The sequence below is a fragment of the Primulina eburnea genome, chromosome 9, assembly GCF_022965805.1.
Source record: "Primulina eburnea isolate SZY01 chromosome 9, ASM2296580v1, whole genome shotgun sequence".
Lineage (NCBI taxonomy): Eukaryota > Viridiplantae > Streptophyta > Magnoliopsida > Lamiales > Gesneriaceae > Primulina > Primulina eburnea.
In genome coordinates this window covers 11792521-11818111 of record NC_133109.1, presented here as the reverse complement: position 1 = coordinate 11818111, position 25591 = coordinate 11792521, and the positions used below count along the sequence as shown (strand labels likewise).

At 40.5% G+C, this 25591-nt stretch overlaps 1 protein-coding gene across 1 annotated transcript; it reads right to left on the bottom strand.

Moving 5' to 3' along the window:
* Positions 1–19360: 19360 nt before the first annotated feature.
* LOC140840724 (uncharacterized) lies at positions 19361–19813 on the bottom strand. The gene has a single exon (XM_073207895.1). It carries the CDS (start codon positions 19811–19813, stop codon positions 19361–19363), a length of 453 nt encoding a protein of 150 aa, XP_073063996.1.
* Positions 19814–25591: the final 5778 nt, after the last annotated feature.

Genomic DNA, 25591 nt, shown 5'->3' with positions numbered 1-25591 from the left:
ACGCGCATATGCGCGCGACTCAGTTTAATAAAAAAAAAGTGCCAATTCGCGAAACCCTCCTCAGATTTACACAGAATCATTTGTTCTCCCTTAGCACACCGCCGCACCGCCCTCGAAACACCGACCGCCGCCGCGTCGCCCTCGAAAAGCCGACCACCGCCAATCACCGCCGTGATTTACGCCCGCACTCCTAATTCCGGTCATCTCCTAGTTCAAGTAAGGGGTTTTCTCCAGATTTTGTTAAAATTTTGGGATTTGTTAGAATAAGTGTTCGATCTTTAGGGGAACTTCTGTTATTGTGAAGTTGGTGGCTCGATTTGTTCTATATTTGTTTGTGATTGAGGTGTATAGCATATTGCTAACCGGATTAAGTGGTTTGGTGAAATTATAATTGCTAAGTATATTGGGGAGTGATTATCAGATTTTTGGCTCTTCAATTGTTAAATTTAGTTGGTGTTAATTGTGATATTGGATTATTGAGTTGATATGGCACCGAAAAAGAGATCAAAAAAGGGTGCCTCGTCCTCTTCAACCTTCGATTCTCACAGGTTTTGGAACGAAGAGGCCCAGGAGATATATGACAGTACTATCACACGGCCCATAATACCGGAATGAGGGTTCAATTTGTCCATTCCACGTGGTGTGATTATAAATGAACTGGAACGAAGGCAATGGGTGGAATTCGCTCAACACCCGTCGGACGCCGTTATCTCCTTTGTGCGAGAATTTTATGCCAACCTCCGGATTCGGCACGACGAGTCCAAAGTATTAGTCCAAGGATAATTGGTGTCGTTCGATTCTCGAACGATCAACACGCTATATCAGATGCCCAGTTTCGATCAGGACGAATACAGTGAGTTCCTCGAAGCAGGAGTTAATTACACAGAGGTCATCCGGACCATTTGTGAGGCCGGCGCTGTCTGGAAAATGAGCGCGAGCGGGCCTACATCTTTAAAGAAATCCGACATGGGCCCTAACGCCAGCGCTTGGACATCGTTTGTACTAGCCCGAATTCTCCCGTCTTCTCACTACTACGATGTAGTGCCCAAATTCAGTACATGTATAACCCATGCATTCATTTAATTATTAAACCATTTAATTATTTTTAAATGAGTTTTAGCCATGCATAATTTATAAAAATGAATTATTTTAAATTATTTATGTTCATGTGATGCACGTTAAAAATGCTTTCTTAAAGTTTCATGTTTCAGGCGATTATTCGAGGCGGGATCGAGGAAGAGACCCGGTGACGATCTTTGGCAATTTTAAAAGACGGTATTTTATTTTTATTGGAGTGGTGCATTTTAAATAATTTATCTAGTTTTAGTAATTTAAAAGCCTAATTTGACTATTAGGAGATTTTGGAGACTTTAAAGTTTTAAGGAATGGTCTCTTGTGCACTTTATTTCAATCGCACGATTTTTATTTAAAGTTAGTAGTGGGTTAATGCCTTGATTGGTTGTTAATTAGTAATTAAGTAAATTATTGTCCCTAATTAACACCCTAATCTCCTACCCACTACACAAAACGCACGCACACACACACTTTACACACACCACTCACGACACTCAAGCATACACACACACAATTTTATTTCTCTCTTCACTTCATTCTTTTAAAAGAAAACCTAGGGTTCTTGAGAATCATAGCAGCCACCCCATCCCTTTAATTTCCAGCAACGTTTTGTTGCATTTTATTCAAAGAAATCGGTGCCACGTTCGTCCCGGATCAAGCCTCGCTCCATCTCCGCTTCGGTGTCGTCGTTACGGTATCTTTTAATATCAAGGCACGTATATTCTGTTCTTTCTGCATCGATCTTGTCATAGTATGCGTTGTGTTATTTTATGCGTGAAAATCCATGTGTGACGTTCGTCGTTTGAGCGGATAATGGTTTGAATGCGTTTGAAATACTTTTTAGATCTGAAATCTCGTAACATAATGTTCTGATGAAAACTGCGATTTTTCTGTCGGGATTTTGAGAAAACTTTCAACTAGAAAATTGTAGAAATTTTCGATACCTTCGATTTGATATAATATTTGAGATTGTTGGATGAAAATTGAGTGAGTTATGATGTTTTTCGTGGGACTGCTTAAACTGTGACTTTTACAAAAAATTGTTGAAGTTATTTGTTGCAGGCTTCGTTGGAAATCGACGGGTGATTGTTGCTGCCTCTAGGTATGATCGGTATGATGTTGGGTCGTTATTTATCATGTCGTTCGGTGTTGATAGGCACTAGAATGCACAAGAAGTCGTAGGAACAAATTGGTGTCAATTGCCGCGTTTTCCTCAAATTGTATGTATCGTAGGGGAACGCCGTTGTTTGGGTGTTCGTACGAGTTTAGATCGATGTTATGGTGTCTAAGGATGGTCTCAAGGTGTTTAATTCCGTTCCATTAGTCGTTCGATTGGGAGAATAGATATTGTGAGAGTTTTTCCTCGCAGGTTCAGAAAATCGAGGCCACACGGACCCCAACACGAACCCTGGCACGGGGTCCGTGCCCTTGTTTCCCTCGAAGTATCTTTTTCCAGAGACTAGACGGACCCCTACACGGACCCTTACAAGGGGTCCGTGCCTTTGTTTCTTTCGCGGTGCCGAATTCCCGAGGCTACACGGACCCCCACACGGACCTAGGCACGGGGTCCGTGCCCCTCCTCCTTTTCGATGTCTTTTTACAGAGTCTAGACGGACCCATGCACGGACCCAGGCACGGGGTCCGTGTCCTTCGTTTTTGGGAAAAATAATTTAGTATGCTTTGAGGTTAGACGTCATGATTTAGTGCAAGGATTATCAAGGTCGCGTCATGGGAAATTTTAGAATGTCCTAAGTAATGATTGAACTCGAGATTAAGTATGATTTCTACGTTAAGTTATGCAAGTTAAGTATGCAATTTCATGTTAGTGTGTGCAGCAACGGCCCCAGTTGAAGTCCAACGAATCCCCCAACGCCAAGTAAGTATGTAGGACGTGCAAAGAAAATATTTTACGTTTTTGAGGTATGCTAAATGTCTTGTGACCAAATTGTGAATGTATTTGGAAGTCGGTGAACGTGGCCGAGGACCTCTCTGCCCCGTTAAATTATGAACGGGTTAGATCGTGGTTGGAAAGCGTTAAATTATGAACGGGGACCAACCAGCCCGTTAAATTATGAACGGGGATCTCATGTATGCGGCAGTGGATACGTCCCTGTCAGCCCAGTAATGTGGTGTGTCTGATCAAGCGTTTATTATGTATGGGTCACTTTCTTTGAAACATCCTCTACGAAAATGATGAATTTACGTATGTTCAAGTATGCAGTATGTTTATGAAAGTTCATGTTGATGGCACGTCTAGTTATGTATGTACGTATGTTCAAGTTTATTATGCAAGCTCAAGTTTCAAGTTATGTACGTTCTATTTTTAAGATGCATGCGATTTTATTATGTAGTACTCGTTATCCCAGTTTATACGTGTTGAGTCTTTAGACTCACTAGACTTGATCGATGCAGGTGACTATGTTGTTGAGGAGACGGGAGGTGGAGACCAAGGGGCAGGCTTGGACTGAGCGGGAGGCTAGACCCGAGGACCGCCTACGTTGTTTTAAGATTTTAAGAAAATACATTTATAATCTGATTTTATGATTGGATTGTGAGACATTTTGAGACAGCTCGTCTTTTAGTAAATTTTAGTTGGTGATATTTATTTCAGATATTATTTTAATGAATGATGAGTGACGACCGTATGGATGTGTAGATTTAAGAAAATTTTTAATTTTTCCGCAAATTTTAAGTATGATAAGTACGGTTCGTTACAGTTGGTATCAGAGCGGTGTTCTTGTAAAGGGTCACGCCTACTGCCAGTCGCAAGAAGCTCACGAAGTCACACCTCAAGTCTGTAAGTTTAAAGTTTTGCATTATGTTATGTAGTAAGCATCGAGTTATGATTTCAGTATGTGCATGTTTTAAGTTTGATTTACGTGCATCATAAAATATTGAGATATGTTCATGCATATTGGGTTTACGTGTTGGGTGAATTATTGGAACAGTATGCCTCCTAGACGTTTGGTTGACCGGGAAACAAGGGATGAGAACAGAGAGCATCGAGTTGAGGACATGGAACATCGAGATGAGGAGAGGGCCAATCCTCCACCACCTCCACCACCAGATATGCAGGCACAGATGCTTGCTGGGATGACGCAGTTCTTCGCACAGTTTGCGGGGAACCGGGCTGCAGCAGTAGGTGCAGGGGCGAGGCCCCAACCAGAGGCAGTATATGAGAGGTTCCGGAGGATGAGTCCGAAGGAGTTTTCGGGTACCACTGACCCGATGTTAGCTGAGGGATGGATCTAGTCCATCGAAGTAATTTTCAACTTTATGGAGCTGACGGATGCTGACAGAGTCCGTTGCGCCACCTTCTTATTAAATGGAGACGCTAGGTTATGGTGGGAGAGTGCGTCAGTGGCAGTAAATTTACAGGTGCTGCCTTGGAATGGTTTTAAGGAAGCTTTCTACTCCAAGTACTTCACTGAGGAAGTACGAACCAGACTCACCGAGTTTATGACGCTGCGGCAGGGGGACAGTAGCATGGCAGAATTTGTTAGGAAGTTTGAGAGGGGATGTCACTTTGTGCCCCTCATTGCTAAGGATGTCCAGGCGAAGTTGAGGCACTTCTTAAATGGTTTGCGGCCGATCCTGCGCCGTGATGTGAGGGTAGCTGGACCTACTACTTATGCAGTTGCCGTTTCTAGAGCTCTGGCTGCCGAGCAAGATCTGAGAGGTATCGAGATGGACAGGCAGGGCAAGAGGCCATACCGGGCACCACCGCAACACCAACAGCAACAACAACAGAGACCCCAGTTTAAGAGGCCGTTTCAGGGGCCGCCTGGGAAAAAGCCTTATCCAGGACCGCCAAAGGGCAAGGGTCCAATTCAGCAGCAAGGGGCGCCTCAGAAGCCCGCTATCTTCCCGGTGTGCCAGAAGTGCAATCGCCAGCATCCCGGACAGTGCCTATGGCGATCCGGGAAATGTTTTAAATGTGGAGCTACAGATCACGTGCTGAAAGAGTGCCCACAGTGGAAGCAGCCAACCCAGGGAAGGGTATTCGCCATGCATGCTCAGGAGGCGGACCCAGACACCACCTTACTGACTGGAAACATTTTTATTAAGAGATTACCCACAACTGCACTGTTAGACTCAGGAGCCACTTACTCCTTCATATCAGAGACGTTTGCTAATCATTTGGACCTCAAGTCCATTGGCCTAGACGTGAACTTTTCGGTGACAGTCCCGTCAGGGGAAGAGCTGTTGGCTACCAGTGTGATTAGAGACATTGATCTAGAACTACATGGCCACCTGGTATATGCAGATTTAATCCTATTGCCGATGTCAGAATTCGACATTATCTTGGGCATGGACTGGCTGACAAAGAACAGAGTCTTAATCGACTTTCAGAAGAGGTCAGTTTTGGTCAGATTGCCGGGCATGGAACAGTTTCTTTTCGAACCAGCTAGATGGAGAAGCTTCCCTCGCATGATTTCGTGCATGCAGGCGAGGAGGTTGATCTCCAAGGGGTGTCAGGCCTTCTTGGCTAGTATTATTTCAGCGCCTGATGTGCCCACTCCATCTTTATCAGAGGTGCCGGTAGTCAGAGACTTCCCAGACGTCTTTCCTGATGACGTCACAGGCCTTCCACCAGAGAGAGAGGTGGAGTTTGCAATCGATCTCGTGCCAGGCACAGCGCCAATCTCTAAGGCACCATACAGATTAGCTCCAACTGAGATGTTAGAGCTCAAGCAGCAGATTCAGGAGCTCCTCGACAAAGGATTTATCCGCCCTAGTTTCTCACCGTGGGGCGCACCAGTGCTCTTTGTAAAGAAGAAAGACAGGAGCATGAGGCTGTGCATCGACTACCGAGAGCTGAACAAGGTAACGATCAAGAATAAGTACCCGTTGCCTAGAATCGAAGACTTGTTCGATCAGTTGCAGGGAGCTACCATGTTCTCTAAGATAGATCTTCGATCCGGGTATCACCAGCTGAAGGTTAAGGATGCAGATGTTCACAAGACGGCCTTCAGGACCAGGTATGGGCATTTCGAGTTCTTAGTAATGCCATTCGGTCTTACGAATGCTCCAGCAATTTTCATGGACCTCATGAATCGAGTATTTCAGCCCTACCTTGATCAGTTCGTCATAGTGTTTATTGACGACATTCTCATATACTCGAAGAGCCATGAGGAGCATAACCAGCATTTGAGGACAGTTTTGCAGACCTTGCAGAGTCGCAAGCTATTTGCGAAGTTCAGTAAGTGTGAATTTTGGCTGCAGAAAGTTGCATTTTTGGGGCATATAGTATCTAGCAGTGGTATTGAGGTGGACCCAGCGAAGGTATCAGCCGTTAAGGAATGGGTTGAACCAAAGAACGCATCAGAAATTCGCAGCTTTTTGGGTTTAGCCGGTTACTACCGTAAGTTCATTAAGGGATTTTCGTCCATAGCAGTGCCGCTCACTTCACTAACCAAGAAAAATGCTAAGTTTGTGTGAAGTGAGGAATGCCAGAAGAGCTTCGACACTTTGAAGCAAGCTCTTATTTCAGCGCCAGTACTAGCCATGCTGTCAGGGCAAGGGGAGTTTGTGCTTTTTACCGATGCATCTAAGCTCGGTCTAGGCGCAGTGTTGATGCAGCAAGGTCGGGTCATAGCTTATGCCTCCAGACAGTTGAAGGTGCATGAGAAGAATTACCCGACGCATGACTTGGAATTAGCTGCAGTCGTCTTTGCGTTGAAGATTTGGAGGCACTACCTATGCGGCGAGAAATGTCAGATTTTCACTGACCACAAGAGTCTCAAATATTTCTTCACGTAGAAAGAGCTGAATATGAGACAGAGGCGGTGGTTGGAACTTGTGAAAGATTAGGACTGCGAAATTAGCTACCATCCGGAAAGCTAATATGGTCGCAGACGCCTTGAGCCGAAAAGTGGCGGTTGTCGCTCAGTTGTCAGCTCAAAGACCACTACAGTCGGAGATTCAGAGATTTGGTCTAGAGATTTATCGAGAGGGCAGAGCTCCTAGACTGTCTAATCTGATAGTCAAATCTAGTTTGCTAGACCGTATCCGGGCAGGTCAGTCTTCAGATGAGCAGTTACAGAAATGGAGACTGAAAGACGAAGCCAAGGGCAGTGTGCTGTACACAGTTTCAGACGGCATTGTGAGATACAGAGGTAGAATGTGGGTGCCTAGTGTTGGTTCGATCAGACAGGATATTTTGACAGAGGCACACGCATCTCCGTATTCCATTCACCCAGGAAGAACCAAGATGTACAAAGACCTACAGTTATTGTATTGGTGGCCAGGGATGAAGCGAGACATCCGTAGATTCGTATCAGAATGTCTCACTTGTCAGCAAGTAAAAGCTGAACATCAGAGACCAGCAGGGTTGGTTAAGTCACTTCCCATTCCCGAGTGGAAGTTGGAGAACATTACTATGGATTTCGTGGTTGGGTTGCCGAGATCAGTCAGAGGGTCGAATTCCATTTGGGTTATAGTGGACCGACTCACGAAATCAGCACATTTTCTACCAGTGAAGACGACTTTCTCCATGACGCAGTATGCGGAGCTTTATCTCAGGGAGATCGTTCGTTTACATGGATTCCCAGTTTCAATTGTGTCCGACAGGGACCCAAGGCTTATGTCGTTCTTCTGGAAGAGCTTACATGCAGCCATGGGGACGAAGTTGCTTTTCAGTTCAGCTTTTCACCCGCAGAAAGATGGCCAGTCTGAGCGAGTGATTCAGATTTTAGAGGATTTGCTGAGAGCGTGCATGATTGATTTTCAAGGAACTTGGGAGTCTAGACTATCTCTAGTAGAGTTCACATACAACAACAGCTTCCAAGAATCTATTGGTATGGCTCCCTATGAGGCGTTGTACGGAAGGAAGTGCAGATCACCAGTTCATTGGGATGAAGTTGGTGAGAGGACAGAACTTGGTCCAGAGATAGTGCAACAGACTGCAGACGTGGTGGTCAAGATTCGTGAGAGAATGAAGACTGCCCAAAGCCGTCAAAAGAGCTATGCCGATAAAAGGAGAAGAGATCTCGAGTTTGCCGTAGGAGATCACGTTTTTATCAAGATAGCACCTATGAAGGGTGTTATGAGATTTGGAAAGAGAGGCAAACTGAGTCCGAGGTTCATTGGGCCGTTCGAGATTTTGGACAGAATTGGGACACTAGCCTATCGTGTTGCCCTTCCGCCGAATCTGGCCGGGGTGCACAATGTGTTCCATGTCTCGATGCTGAGGAAATATATGGCGAATCCTTCGCATTTTCTGAGTTATGAGCCGTTGCAGCTTGCTCCAGACCTGTCTTATGAGGAGAGACCAGTCCAAATCCTAGACAGGCAAGAGCGTAGGCTTCGGAACAAAGTGACTAAGCTAGTCAAAGTTCGGTGGCTAAACCAATCAGTGGAAGAGGCCACATGGGAGTCAGAGACAGATATGAGACTTCGCTACCCGGAGTTGTTCGGTAAGACTTAATTTCGAGGACGAAATTTTTATAAGTGGGGGATGAACTATATTGCCCAAATTCAGTACACGTATAACCCATGCATTCATTTAATTATTAGACCATTTAATTATTTTTAAATGAGTTTTAGCCATGCATAATTTATGAAAATGCATTATTTTAAATTATTTATGTTCATGTGATGCACGTTAAAAATGCTTTCTTCAAGTTTCATGTTTCAGGCGATTATTCGAGGCGGGATCAAGGAAGAGACCCGGTGACGATCTTTGGCAATTTTAAAAGACGGTATTTTATTTTTAGTGGAGGGGGCATTTTAAATAATTTATCTAGTTTTAGTAATTTAAAAGCCTAATTTGACTATTAGGAGATTTTGGAGACTTTAAAGTTTTAAGGAATTGTCTCTTGTGCACTTTATTTCAATCGCACGATTTTTATTTAAAGTTAGTAGTGGGTTAATGCCTTGATTGGTTGTTAATTAGTAATTAAGTAAATTATTGTCCCTAATTAACACCCTAATCTCCTACCCACTACACAAATCGCACGCACACACACACTTTACACACACCACTCACGACACTCAAGCATACACACACAAAATTTTATTTCTCTCTTCACTTCATTCTTTTAAAAGAAAACCTAGGGTTCTTGAGAAGCATAGCAGCCGCCCCCTCCCTTTAATTTCCAGCAAGGTTTTGTTGCATTTTATTCAAAGAAATCGGTGCCACGTTCGTCCCGGATCAAGCCTCGCTCCATCTCCACTTCGGTGTCGTCGTTACGGTATCTTTTAATATCAAGGCACGTATATTCTGTTCTTTCTGCATCGATCTTGTCATAGTATGCGTTGTGTTATTTTATGCGTGAAAATCCATGTGTGACGTTCGTCGTTTGAGCGGATAATGGTTTGAATGCGTTTGAAATACTTTTTAGATCTGAAATCTCGTAACATAATGTTCTGATGAAAACTGCGATTTTTCTGTCGGGATTTTGAGAATACTTTCAACCAGAAAATTGTAGAACTTTTTGTTACCTTCGATTTGATATAAAATTTGAGATTTTTGGATGAAAATTGAGTGAGTTATGATGTTTGTCGTGGGACTGCTCAAACTGTGACTTTTACGAAAAATTGTGTTCTTGAAGTTATTTGTTGCAGGATTCGTTGGAAATCGAAGGGTGATTGTTGCTGCGTCTAAGTATGATCGGCATGATGTTGGGTCGTTATTTATCATGTCGTTCGGTGTTGATAGGCAATAGAATGCACAAGAAGTCGTAGGAACCAATTGGTGTCAATTGCCGCGTTTTCCTCAAATTGTATGTATCGTAGGGGAACGTCGTTGTTTGGGTGTTCGTACGAGTTTAGATCGATGTTATGGTGTCTTAGGATGGTCTCAAGGTGTTTAATTCCGTTCCATTAGTCGTTCGATTGGGAGAATAGATATTGTGTGAGTTTTTCCTCACAGGTTCAGAAAATCGAGGCCACACGGACCCCAACACGGACCCTGGCACGGGGTCCGTGCCCCTGTTTCCCTCGAAGTGTCTTTTTCCAGAGACTAGACGGACCCCTACACGGACCCTTACAAGGGGTCCGTGCCTTTGTTTCTTTCGCGGTGCCGAATTCCCGAGGCTACACGGACCCCCACACGGACCTAGGCACGGGGTCCGTGCCCCTCCTCCTTTTCGATGTCTTTTTACAGAGTCTAGACGGACCCATGCACGGATCCAGGCACTGGGGTCCGTGTCCTTCGTTTTTGGGAAAAATAATTTAGTATGCTTTGAGGTTAGACGTCATGGTTTAGTGCAAGGATTATCAAGGTCGCGTCATGGGAAATTTTAGAATGTCCTAAGTAATGATTGAACTCGAGAGTAAGTATGATTTCTACGTTAAGTTATGCAAGTTAAGTATGCAATTTCATGTTAGTGTGTGCAGCAACAGCCCCAGTCGAAGTCCAACGAATCCCCCAACGCCAAGTAAGTATGTAGGACGTGCAAAGAAAATATTTTAAGTTTTTGAGGTATGCTAAATGTCTTGTGACCAAATTGTGAATGGGTTTGGATGTCAATGAACGTGGCCGAGGACCTCTCCGCCCCGTTAAATTATGAACGGGTTAGATCGTGGTTGGAAAGCGTTAAATTATGAACGGGGACCAACCAGCCCGTTAAATTATGAACTGGGATCTCATGTATGCGGCAGTGGATACGTCCCTGTCAGCCCAGTACTGTGGTGTGTCTGATCAGGCGTTTATTATGTATGGGTCACTTGCTTTGAAACATCCTCTACGAAAATGATGAAGTTACGTATGTTTAAGTATGCAGTATGTTTATGAAAGTTCATGTTGATGGCACGTCTAGTTATGTACATACGTATGTTCAAGTTTATTATGCAAGCTCAAGTTTCAAGTTATGTACGTTCTATTTTTATGATGCATGCGATTTATTATGTAGTACTCGTATCCCAGTTTATACGTGTTGAGTCTTTAGACTCACTAGACTTGATCAACACGTATAAACTGGGATAACGAGTACTACATAATAAAATCGCATGCATCTTAAAAATAGAACGTACATAACTTGAAACTTGAGCTTGCATAATAAACTTGAACATACGTACATACATAACTAGACGTGCCATCAACATGAACTTTCATAAACATACTGCATACTGAACATACGTAACTTCATCATTTTCGTAGAGGATGTTTCAAAGAAAGTGACCCATACATAATAAACGCTTGATCAGACACACCACAGTACTGGACTGACAGGAACGTATCCACTGCCACATACATGAGATCCCCGTTCATAATTTAACGGGCTGGTTGGTCCCCGTTCATAATTTAACGCTTTCCAACCACGATCTAACCCGTTCATAATTTAACGGGGCGGAGAGGTCCTCGGCCACGTTCACCGACTTCCAAATCCATTCACAATTTGGTCACAAGACATTTAGCATACCTCAAAAACGTAAAATATTTTCTTTGCACGTCCTACATACTTACTTGGCGTTGGGGGATTCGTTGGACTTCGACTGGGGCCGTTGCTGCACACACTAACATGAAATTGCATACTTAACTTGCATAACTTAACGTAGAAATCATACTTAATCTCGAGTTCAATCATTACTTAGGACATTCTAAAATTTCTCATGACGCGACCTTGATAATCCTTGCACTAAACCATGACGTCTAACCTCAAAGCATACTAAATTATTTTTCCCAAAAACGAAGGACACGGACCCCGTGCCTGGGTCCGTGCATGGGTCCGTCTAGACTCTGTAAAAAGACATCGAAAAGGAGGAGGGGCACGGACCCCGTGCCTAGGTCCGTGTGGGGGTCCGTGTAGCCTCGGGAATTCGGCACCGCGAAAGAAACAAAGGCACGGACCCCTTGTAAGGGTCCGTGTAGGGGTCCGTCTAGTCTCTGGAAAAAGACACTTCGAGGGAAACAGGGGCACGGACCCCGTGCCAGGGTCCGTGTTGGGGTCCGTGTGGCCTCGATTTTCTGAACCTGTGAGGAAAAACTCACACAATATCTATTCTCCCAATCGAACGACTAATGGAACGGAATTAAACACCTTGAGACCATCCTAAGACACCATAACATCGATCTAAACTCGTACGAACACCCAAACAACGACGTTCCCCTACGATACATACAATTTGAGGAAAACGCGGCAATTGACACCAATTGGTTCCTACGACTTCTTGTGCATTCTATTGCCTATCAACACCGAACGACATGATAAATAACGACCCAACATCATGCCGATCATACTTAGACGCAGCAACAATCACCCATCGATTTCCAACGAATCCTGCAACAAATAACTTCAAGAACACAATTTTTCGTAAAAGTCACAGTTTGAGCAGTCCCACGACAAACATCATAACTCACTCAATTTTCATCCAAAAAACTCAAATTTTATATCAAATCGAAGGTATAAAAAATTTCTACAATTTTCTGGTTGAAAGTTTTCTCAAAATCCCGACAGGATAATCGCAGTTTTCATCAGAACAGTATGTTACGAGATTTCAGATCTAAAAAGTATTTCAAACGCATTCAAACCATTTTCCGCTCAAACGACGAACGTCACACATGGATTTTCATGCATAAAATAATACAACGCATACTATGACAAGATCGATGCAGAAAGAACAGAATATACGTGCCTTGATATTAAAAGATACCGTAACGACGACACCGAAGCGGAGATGGAGCGAGGCTTGATCCGGGAAAAACGTGGCATCGATTTCTTTGAATAAAATGCAACAAAACCTTGTTGGAAATTAAAGGGAGAGGGGCGGCTGCTGTGCTTCTCAAGAACCCTAGGTTTTCTTTTAAAAGAATGAAGTGAAGAGAGAAATAAAATTGTGTGTGTGTATGCTTGAGTGTCGTGAGTGGTGTGTGTAAAGTGTGTGTGTGCGTGCGATTTGTGTAGTGGGTAGGAGATTAGGGTGTTAATTAGGGACAATAATTTACTTAATTACTAATTAACAACCAATCAAGGCATTAACCCACTACTAACTTTAAATAAAAATCGTGCGATTGAAATAAAGTGCACAAAAGACAATTCCTTAAAACTTTAAAGTCTCCAAAATCTCCTAATAGTCAAATTAGGCTTTTAAATTACTAAAACTAGATAAATTATTTAAAATGCCCCCTCCACTAAAAATAAAATACCGTCTTTTAAAATTGCCAAAGATCGTCATCGGGTCTCTTCCTCGATCCCGCCTCGAATAATCGTCTGAAACATGAAACTTGAAGAAAGAATTTTTAACGTGCATCACATGAACATAAATAATTTAAAATAATGCATTTTCATAAATTATGCATGGCTAAAACTCATTTAAAAATAATTAAATGGTCTAATAATTAAATGAATGCATGGGTTATACGTGTACTGAATTTGGGCACTACATACGATGTCACTAAAGACAAAGCCGCATTGGTTTATGCCATCCTAAAGGGCAAATCAGTTGACATGGGGAAACTCATTTATGGCTCGATTATGAGAGCTGGCGCGGGGTTAGCCACGGTTGGTCTTCCTTGTCCTCACACGGTTACCGAGCTATGCCGCCAAGCCGGTGTCACATGGGCCCCTCATGAGCCGGTACTCAAGCCGAAGGCTCCCATTGTTGCTTTCTTTGGAGCGGCATCTTATGTTCCCCACGAGTATCCAGCTGAAGAGGAGCTCCCACATCCACAGCTTCCAGGACCACCACCGGCAGCAGCCAAAGAGCACAGGGGAGACAGATTGAGGCGACTATAGAATGAGATGCAGGATCAGAGGCAGTTACTAGTTGAGCAGCGCCAGGTGCTAGATTCACTTCAGTACCGCACCGACCATTTCATGGGATTCATGATGGACTTCACCTCCGTGCTTGCTCAGCGGTTCCCACCTATAGGTCCAGAGGATCCCATGTTTCCCCAGCCACCTGCTTGGCCACCACAGTATCCAGGACCACCACCACAGTATCTAAGACCTCCTCCACAGGCCCCACCCCAGCACATGGATGAGGATGTCGATGATGATGACGGCGAGCACTGACGCTCGTCGTGTGAGGTATGCTTGTCCCATTTCTTTCTTGTTTATAAATTGAGAACAATGCATATTTTAAATTTGGTGGGTGATTTGATTATTTGATCGGTGATTTGATTATTTGATCTGAGTTGATTTGTTGCTTTAAGTATTTAATTTTGATGTTTACTTATTTATAAAAAAAAAGTTATTTTAGTCTTTATGTTTTTCGTAGTCGTTAATTTTTTTTAGAATTGTGGAATTAAGGTGATAACAAAACAATGATGAGCGTTGACCCGAAATTCATGTTGTTCCATGATTACGAATCTGAATGCATGCTACCTTACTTAACCATTTACACATTAATTCACGATTGCTATGATTGTTGATACACCCGATGTCGAGAGAGTGTTCATGTGGTTTGTGATTTGAAATGAATGAATGGACTCCAAAACCTGCATGTTGATTACTTGTTGTTGAGTTACATGTTCACTAACACAAAAATGATTCAGGCAATCTTTGATTTATGTTGGGCCTGTTTTTCCTTGAATAATTTGTCAATTGTTAGCCTTTTTGAGCCTGAATGAGAATGAGATGTGTGATTTGTTCTGTTTGAATACCCGAAAACATGATCTGTCTGTGTTTATTGATTGGTAAATGAAGTAGTCTAGAACTTGGTTCGGCACTCTTCGAGGCGAGATACGGGTATTGTGTGACTTAGGGATGATTTAGGCGATTTTTGGAACGTTTGAGCCTTTCAAGCTTACCCATAACATCATATTATACCCTAGTGTCCATGTTTGAGCTTAATGAAAATCGGATAGAGTGTGCCAAGGCACACAAAAGCCCCCATTCGTATCAATTCTAAACTCCTACGTCAACTACCAACGTTTGAGCACATACACTAGTACCTACCGAAAATTGAGAGAAAACAAATCTTATTATCACTATAAAAGTTTTTTTTCTCCCTCGTGTATATATATAAAAAAAAAAGAAAAGAAAGGAAGAAAGAAATAAAACAAAAAGAAGTTGAAGAAGGAACAAATGAGTTTGACGTGTTGACGTGAAAAAAAAAAGAAAAAAGGAGAGACACAATGGTAAAGATGTTGCGATGATCCAATTGGAGGTGAAACATGAAAAATGGGAGATTGGTGTTGGACAATAAATTGATTTTTTCTCTCACTTTTGATTCCCTATCTTCATTTGTAGCCATTAGTCGTAGCCTAACGTTATAAGCCTAAAAGACCTATTAACCGAGTCACACGTACCCAATATACTAGTGGAGAAGAGTTGTCAAAGTTAAGCCTATGGACACTTGAAAAATGCCGTCGATAGACAAAGAATTTGATTGTGTACATGTGTGCATCTCATGATATTGGATTTTATTTGGTTAATTATTGTCTTCATATTACCACTTTGTTTAGCCAAATGTTACCCTATAAGTCCTGTTGATTTTTTAAGGTAAATGTGTGTCTCAATGATTTTACTAATTACATGTGTGTCGAGGAGTCCAAAATTTTATGAGATGAAAAATTTATGAACTTATCTTGATTTCTGGAGTGGGTAAACGAGAATAGCAGAACACACACGCACGTGAACTGTGAGTAATGTGGCATGTGTTCGATTCAATATCATGGAAACTGTAATCTCTGAGGCTAGAGGTTATCCTTTTATTCCACAATTCTTGTTCGTTTAGTCACTTTCTTTAGGATGTGTTTAGTTTAGTCTAGTCTAGTTAATGTTTTATTCATTTTTATTTTGCTCGAGACTAGCAAAAGTTTAAGTTTGGGGGGATTTGATAAGTGCATTTTATGCACTTACATTATTCCTATACTTCATATAGATTGTTAGTCTTTTTTAGCGGAATTACGCGTTTTTGTTGTTTTTTGGTGTGATTGCAGGAATCTAGGTGCGGCTACAAAATGTGTCTGAAAACGAGCTAAAATGGCGCCTAGGAGCAGAAGTGGGAGAAAACACAAGCTCTGAAATGCAGTGAGACTCGCACATATGCGCGAGTAAGATCGCGCATATGCTTACTCGCGCATATGTGCGAGCAATGCCCAAAGCGAGGTGAATTACAGTGGGCCTCGCGCATATGCGCCGCTCATGGCGGGCATATGCGCGAGATACAAGAAGCAAGACCAGAGAGCAGCGCACATATGCGCCGCTCATGGCGCGCATATGCGCGCAAGACAAAGGCAACGCACAGGAGACCCGCGCATATGCGCGAGTCTTTGTCGCGCATATGCGTGCGGCGCGAACTTTTAGAAATAAATAGGCTTAGGCGTGTTCGTTTAGGGGTTCCGAAAATATTTTAGAAGCAGTCGTCATATCACTCGAAGGAGAAGAGAAAAAGTCAGAGCACGGAGCACGGGACGCGAAGAACGGAGATAGAAGACGTTGAATCCGGACACGGAGACGCACTTCCATCTCTCGCCAACACGTTTCTACTTCGGTTCTTTACTTTTACGTTTTTAATGATTACAAACAGGTTTTGTATTGATTTAAATTCGAGTATGAACTAATTTTATTTTCTAGATATTGACGTAGTCGAGGTCGAACCAATGTATTGACGTTTTGAGTTTTCATTGATTTAATTCATTGTACTTATTTGTGATTTCTTGTCTTTAATGCTTTTGGATTACTGGCCATAATTCGACTGATCTAGTAATTGAGATCTAACACTCGAGAGAGGTGATTGAAATTAGGACAGGGGAAATCGCATTGTCAGATGTTTATAGCGTTCAAAAGACGTATAACTTTTGCGAATCCATAACAGGACTTTGTGTGCATTTATTACGTGTTACATGATTTTGAATAGACATATTAAAATCGGTAATAGGTAATACAGTTTTATTTATCACTCGAGAGAGGTAATAGAAAATATTGTGAATTCTTGGTTAATAAATATGGTGTGATTTAATTAAATGTTAGTCAATGTTAATTTAGCATAGGAAAGACTCGACAAAATCATATCTCTAGATTTATTAACTCATTGATTTTCTACTGCGTGCTAGAATTACAGGAATTGTTATTTTATTTGAATCGATTTTAAACCAACTATTTGATTTGTCTAAATAAAGTCGAGCTATGTCAATTATGGTACTTAATATACAGTTTTAAATATTTACTCTTCGTGGGATCGATATCTGTACTCAAACCAGTACTAAAACTTGACACCGTATACTTGCAGTAGTGAAAACACGCAACAAGATTGGACCAAATAAGTCCATATGCAATAATTCTAAACATCTTGAGGATGATTTGCTGCCATTATTTTTGAAACTAGATCTTACTTGCTTACCAATTTGACATGCAGAACATATATGATTCTTAACAAAATTTATGTCTGGCAATCCATCGACTATTTTCTGCTTTCTGAGATTGTTGATAGACTTGAAATTCAGGTGATTCAATCTCTTGTGCCACAACCAGTGTTTATCACTCAGAGATGCAACTAAACATGTAGGAGCAGTGATATGATCTATGTTCCATGAAATTTTATAGGTGTTGCCTTTTATAACTCCGGTTAAAACAGTAGAGTCATCAGCATTTTTAACTGTGCAAGTGTGCTTCTGGAAAGCTACTGAAAATCCATTATCACATAATTGACTAATACTGATCAAGTTATAACATAGATTTTCAACTCAGAGCACATCTTTAATAGTGATGTTACCATGGATAATCTTACCCTTACCCACGGTTTTACATTTTGAGTTGTCCCCGAAGGTTATCTCTGGTCCAGTACAACTCACTATTTCTGATAGTAGACTCTTCCGTCCAGTCATATGTCTGGAACATCCACTGTCCAAATACCATGTTGAGCTGCTGATCTTGGCTTTCTTCACCTGTACCTGCAAACACAAATTTTAGTATCTGGTACCCAATCTACTTGGGTCAAAGCCTTATTAGTCCCTTTGGAACCCACATTTGTACAGTTCTTGTACTTCGGGTATCCACGGAGGTGTGTGCAACAAAGGGTCTGTTATTTCTAACATTATGCATCTTAGCATGTTGTTCTTCCCTTCTGTTTCGGTCGTCTGGCCTGTATCTCTTCTGAACAGGTCTAGAATTGTAGTACTGGTAGTTTTTAACCTTCATAAAAGGTTGTCTTCCTGAGTTGAATCCTCTACTGGATCCAGAACTCTGGTCAACTCTTTCCTTAGGTTTAACATAACCCAGACCATAATGCATCATTTTGTTCATCTGATTTACATTCCTTTTAATTGAAGCAGTAGGTACTTCTGGTTTCTGTACCACACTGGATTTCACAAAATGAATGTACTTCCCTTTGCACATATCCAGTTTTGGCTTAGTATTCGTTTCAGAAGTGCCTTCATCATTACAAAATCCAAGACCATTCCTGTCTCCAGATTGTTTTTGTAATTCTTCCATCTTTTCGAGTGAAATAGAGGACTTGTTCCAAGCATTCACCAGTAGCGATAACTTCTGGTTTTTAGAGAGCATCGTCTGGTAATCTGCTTTTACTCTTTCATTCTCAGTTTTTAATTTACTCATCTCAACTTGTAAATCATTACAGCTATTTACTTGCAAGCAAGTTAACTTACTGTTCTGATCTCTTAAGTTCTGATTTTCAATCTTAACTTCCTCGAATGATTGAGAAAGTCTTGAATACTCTTCTACCATTTCGTGTAATGCTTTGACTAAATCAGTGCGTGTAAATTCATCAGAGTCAAATTCAAATACCTCTCCGGATGTCAAGGTTGATTCAGTTTTTGCCATCAGACATTTGATCTCATCTTCATCACTGTCACTTGAATGGCTTTCAGAACTAGAAGATTCGGAACTTGAGTCTGCCCATTTTGACTTACTTTCTTCTGCAATCATTGCCTTTCTGTCTCTTCTAGTCTTTTTATCATTGCGTTTGACACCCTTCTTCTTCTGTTCATCCTTCTTTGGTTTTGGACAATCAGCAATGAAGTGTCCAACTTTGCCGCAGTTAAAGCATGCCATATCACCAGATAGTGATTCCTTTTTGAAGTTGCGGTTGGGACTTTGAAATGTTCTGTGATTCCTTCTCATGAATCTGGAAAATTTCTTAACAAATAATGTCATTGCGTCATTGCTTATCTGTTCAGCGCTTCTCGCAGAAGTACTTTCTATAGCAGTAGCAGAAGATGAACTTGGGGCAACTGTAGCGGTAGAGTTAACAGTAGCTGCGAGAGCTTTGGTTGGTGGAATTGCTAAGGGCTCTTCTCCACTTCGAACTTCAAGTTCAAATTCATATGCCTTCAGATACGAGAACAAGTCATGTAGTTCTAGCTTGTGTAAATCCCTGGAAGCTCTCGTTGCCATTGTTTTGACGTCTCATTCTCTGGGTAGGGCTCTCATTACATTTAGTGCAATTTCTCTGTTGCCAAAATCTTTCCAAGAGCTGAGAGTTCATTGACAAGACTGCTGAAGCGTTCGTCAAATTCATTCATAGTTTCTCCAGTCTTCATCTTCATATTCTCAAACTTCTGCATGGCTACAAATAGTTTGTTTTCCTTAGTTTCTTCGTTTCCTTCACAGATCTGAATCAATTTTTCCCAGATTTCCTTGGCAGTAGGACATATCTTGATTTTGCTGAAGGTATTTTTGTCGAGTGTCTTGTACAGAATGTCCTTTGCAACGTTGTCAAGATTGGCTTTCTTCTTGTCCTCACTTGTCCATTCATATCTTGGTTTTTCCAGCATCTGAGGTGCACCTTCGGTGATAGCAATAGTTGGATTTGGCTTTAAGATCTTTAATGTACGATCTGTGTTGACATACCACATGTCATCGCCTTGAGCCGCAAGATAAGCTTGCATTTTGATTTTTCAGTCATCAAAGTCTTCTTTTGAGAACATTGGAATTTTGCTGAAATAAGCCATGTCTGTTAAATATTTTTCAGAACAAGAATAACCAGCTCTGATACCACTTGTTGAGGATCGGGTTGATTTTAGAGGGGGGTGAATGAACTCAACGGCAAACTTAATCGATTTTTCAAAATGATGTGCTAGAATCCTGTTAGAGATGCTAGCGATTCTTTGTTCAAGTTTAAATATTAGCAGATCACAAGATAATGTGCGGAAACGATTTGTTGGTTAGTGGGTGAAAAATAGTAAAGCAGAAAAGCAGTAGATGGCACAGGGTTTGTTTCTGGACGTTCGAAGATGAATCTTCTACGTCTTCCCTTCTTCTGTTTCCAGAAGGTGTCACTAAAAGACTTTGGTGAATACAGTACAACAGTTGTACACACCCACTTCAACAGGACTTATCCTTCGCCTACTGAAACTCTTAGTTTTACAACTCAACTACTTGAATGATCTTAAGTTCTGGAAATAACTCCTTTCCAGTTACAAATTCTTCAATTAATGAGATAGTGAAGTGAATAGCTTAAGAATAGATAACGAAAATAGCTAGCACAATATGATCTCGAATGATCTAAAGTAAGCAATGAAGCGTGTGATGCTTTTTCAGTGTTGAGCTTTTTAAGATAACTGAAAGTTATAGCAATGCTCGAATGATATTTTTCTGATTGAGATTCGTTCACTTCTTGTTTCTTGAAAAGTCCTTCGTCTCCATATATAGGCTTTCTCCAACATTCTAAAAATTGAACGGCTCTTTTGACTTCTCAGTGGTTTAGCTTTATTGCTGAAAATGGACCCTGCAGAATACATTAAAGCAATCAGTCTCAGTTCATACCAAAAATGGTAAGCCGTCTTAAATGTTCTCATACAACATTTAATGGCATTTAATGAAGCAATAAATGCTTGTATCACGTTAATAGATCAACGGTAATATTTAAAGACTTGAGATTCGTAAAATTCTGCTAGTGTTTATTTCGAGTTTTGTATTCCTTCTAGTTCTGGTTATAGCTAAGAAGTCACTTGTGAAGTAGATTAAGCAGTACTTGATAAGTGCTACTACTGGTTTTAGCGCGGTACAAGTGCTTCTGGTTTTCTGCTAATTTTCATCTACTGGTTTTGTACTTAAGCCAACATCTACTGGTTTTTACTAGCATCTCCACAACAAAATTAAGTCTAACATATAACTTGAGTTTCCCAAAACCACATACTAAATTGGTATTGCTTTGATGTGTTCGAAATTCTTGAGATTATTATGCTTAGACTATTGAGTTATAGAAAAGCATATATTATGAGATAGACATCTTGAATGTGTCTTTGGTAGAGGTTCCAAGTCACTGGACGTTTAATTTATATCGATGCGCTTAGGAGAAGATCGACTCTTATTGTAGATACTCGATATAGTGTGCCGAAGTCCGGGAATAAGAACGTGCTATCACCTAGAAGGGGAGAGTAGGTGGGAGACTTGTTACGTTCTTGTTCAAACCGAGATCCCTAGACAAGAGTCGAATCAAAGATTAAGAGTGAAAAAGTTTGATTTAAAGCTTTGTATCGATTTATGTTTTCTTAGGCTATGATACATGTTGTTTGACAAATGTTTTATACTTTTGTATATGTTTGTATGAAATGCATGTATACGTTGTTTATACTGGGAAATATATTTCTCACCGGAGTTATCCGGATGTTGTTGTGTTTGTATGTGTGCATGACAATGGTGGGACATGATCAGGGTCGAGAAGAGAATGAAATATCGATATTAGAGTGGTGATCCGAGCTTAGATGTAAAACTTGTTGTTCAACACTTGATATGTGGTTGATAAACACTAGTTTATTATGACTTTATTTTGAATAAGTTTTGTATCTTTGATCATGTTGTAGATATTGAACTTGATCTTGTAAATTGAATAAGATGAAACATTACTTGTTGTAGTATTTTGTACACTTGTTTATGAGGTGTTCTACTTTTAAAAAAAAATAATTTCGACCACTATCAGTGCCGGAAAGCTCAGTCGTCAAGCCTTAATCTGTAAGTTTACATGCTTTAGATGATTTATATGTTGTTACCTGAATGATTACTTGAAATATATGTTTATGTCACATGTTTAATAGCTTTATGATAATATATGATATATATGCTTTAGAATTTTTATATGTGATACAATATGAAATAAGAAATTATTTGATTTCAATGCATGTTGGCTTTGTGGTGGAATTGGATTATAATGATTTTTTGGTTTTAGTATCGACGTTATACTTTTTGGGAATATTATGAATGCTTTTGGGACACGTAGATTTTCTAAGAAAATATTTATGATTCGTGGGTACTAGTTGAATAAGTTTTTTGGAATTACTCATAAGTTATAATGATTCGAGGACTGCAATTATCTTTGGAAGTAAGAAAATGTATAAATTGGGATTTTAAGTTTGATGAAAGGTAAGATTGGTTATGAGAATTGATTTTTGGGTAAATAAGTTTAAATTTATCGGAATTATGTTATGGGAAACATGTAGAAGGAAATTAAGAATGCCAAAAACTTATGAGTTAACTGTAGGAATTTTCGAAATTAAGGATCAATTGGATAATTTTTGAGGAAATTAAGAATTTATTTTGTAATTTCTAAGGAATTTGGGGACTAGTTCAACAATAAGTGAAAATTGAATCAGTTAAATGATAAGAATTTTCGATGATTTAGACTTTTAAGAATATTTGGAACCTTGAGATATCTTGATTATAATATTATAAGGAATGTTAATCAAGGACTTTTAAGGATGAAACAATATTAGGCTTGAAAAATCTAAGCGTTAGCGGATGTGTTTGAGATTTTAATGTTGAAATATGATAAGTTGATAAACATTTTGGGATTAAAATAAGGAAAATAATATACGATAAGTATGGTCATCCATCTTTTGATATTGGGAATTGTAAGAAAAGTTAAAATTTGAGGTTATAATAATATATCATTAAGTCATCATAGGTCTTTTTAGGTTGTGAATTGAAAATAAGGATTTAGAAGGTAAAATTAAGGAGATGTAAGGACTTTCTAGAACTTAAGTTTTATCAGAGTAGCGCTTCGGAAGCGTGGATTTTTGAGATACTAGAACTGAATCTAAACTTTGGGTTATCAAGAATAAGCGAATTTCGAGGGCGAGATTCAATTTAAGAGGGGGGGGGGGGGGGGGGGGGGGGGGCGATTGTAACGCCCGAAAATTTAAAGGTTCAAGCGAACCACATGCATGCGATTATTAAATTTCTTTGTATTTTAATTAATTATTTTAATTGCATAAATTAATTATGTTTTGCACATTTACATGTTTAAAATACAATTTTCTACATGGTGGCATTAAAATGTATTTTTTTTAAAGGTTATTCGAGTCGCGATCGAGGAACGAAGACCGAGGACTTAAAAATAGAAAATTTCTTTATTAAATAATTGCTTTTAATTATTTAAATATGATTGAAGCTTTTTCTTATTTTTGAAAATAAGGGGGTTTGAGATGATTTTATACGCCGGGACGTAAAATTTATCGGTATTTGTTTTTCGACAAACATACAAATTTTTTGACAATCCGGCTAATAAATTCACAAATTTATTTAAACTAAATTATTTTTAATATTTTAATTAGTCACTAATGAGCCTAATTAACCACTTTAATGGGCATAAATATTATTAGTGGTTTAATTAAATATTTATAAGCTAAATCTACCACAAACCCTCATAATGACCCACGCCCCACCACCCCATAAATCTTCAAACTCTCCCCCTCCAGCTTTTACACGGCACACCAAATATTGAGAGAAAAGCATCAAAAGCTTCAAGGAAAAATTCAGCCTAGGTGTCGAGTCGTCGTTCTTCAAATCGTCGCTTCATTTTCATGCGTAAAATACGCAAAGGCACGCCATATTATTTTCTTCAACCATCTCTCACACCATAGTATTTTATTTAATTGAATTTTGCATGAAAAACAAGCGACTTTTTATTTATCTTCGTTTTTACATGAACATGGATTTTTAAAGCTTGGGTATAGTTTCAAAATCATGTTTGTATGATGGAAAATGGACTGCCATGAGTTAGGGATTGAACAAGCATGTTTTTACATGAGTTAGAGTCCGAGAAACACAACTCACAAACTGCACAACATGATAGAATAGAAACTGGAACCATCGGGTGACATGTGTGGCTTGAGGGTTCGGTTTTTGGGAGTTAAAGGCTTTGGTTCGGTTGGGACGAGGGCTTGGCTAGGGTCTGTGAGGGGTCAGGGGAGGAGTCCTAGACACGCTAGGACTCGAGACCAGGGGCTGGGGAGGAGTCCTTGCAAGCTAGGACTCCACCCGAGAAGCAAAAGGTGCACGCGCTGGTTGTGCACCTTGCGCAGGATTAAGTGGCTCGACTAGGGGGCTTGGGGCTGGGCTAGGCCGGGTCCTATGGGCCCTAAGAGGGTGTACAAGGGTCTGGGCAGGGGCTGGGTTGGCATGGTTCACTGCTGGCTTGAGAAAAAATTGAAAACCATGAGAGAGCACCATAGCAAGCGCGCAGGCTGCTGTCTATGTTCATGCAGCTTGCAGCGCTGGTTTAAGGTCTGGGTGTGGCTCAGGGATGGCTAGGGTCAGGGGGCTCGGTGGTGGCTCGACTGGTAGTGTATTAGGTTGGCTAGGTGTAACGTCCCAAAAATCGAAAAGTCCACGTGAACCACATCTATGCAAATTATTAAAATTCTTTGATATTTTATTAAATTATTTTAAAGCATAAAATGCATGTTTATTTTATTAAATTGTGTTAAGTTATTTTTATGCATTATTATTGCATAATACGATTTATTTCATGAAATTTTAAAGATTCATGCACTAAAGATTTTTAAGTTGCAATTCACGCACGAACGAGGAACGGAGACCGGAGAATTTTGAAGAAAATTATTTTTATTACAAGATTAAGTTTTATTAATTAATATAAAATGTTTTAAAGGTATTTTTCAAGAATTGAGATTTATTGGGTATTTTTACCCGCAAGATTTTAATTTTTAACAGTGCGCAAATTTTATCGAATCGGGGAACTTTTTGAGGGTTTGACTAATATTTTCAAAATCTTTTCAACATGAAATATTTTTCGGGAGAATGTTTGAATTTAATGGACCTACTTTTAAGCCTATTGGACTTAAAACCTTTTTAAAACCTTAAAATAATGATTTAAAGCTCATTATTTATTAATTAACTATTTATATATCACATAAACAACTAAAATAAAAAATATTAACCATTTAGCCAAACATCTACATCCGAATCCGAAGAAGTGGAGAAGAAGGCCTTGTCCCCTGTGGGTAGTGGCCAGGCGAAAGGACCGACCCTATCTATAAGAGCACCGTTCGCCAGGCGTGTAAGAAGACATGGCCTTTTCCCAGGGTTTCTACCAAGACTCGGTAAAAGATTCACGCAGGCTTACCTCAAAGAGGTAAGTGAAACAACCTCCTCTATCCCTTCTATTGCCTCCCCTACATTACGACCCGCGGGCAGGTCATGTGGCTTGTCTAGTCGTGTATGGAGGATAGGCGGTCTTAAGCCTATCCCTTCCTGGATTCCCTCATAGGAAGCAATCCCCGGTCGCAGGACTGAGGCCCCCCCCCCCACCACAAGATGGCGTCGGTCGAATTTTCTCCAAAGAAGAAAATCCTCCCGGGTTCCCTTGCATCGTTCTTGATCTTCAAACTCATAAGGCACGTCTCGTACTATTATTTCTGCATCATACA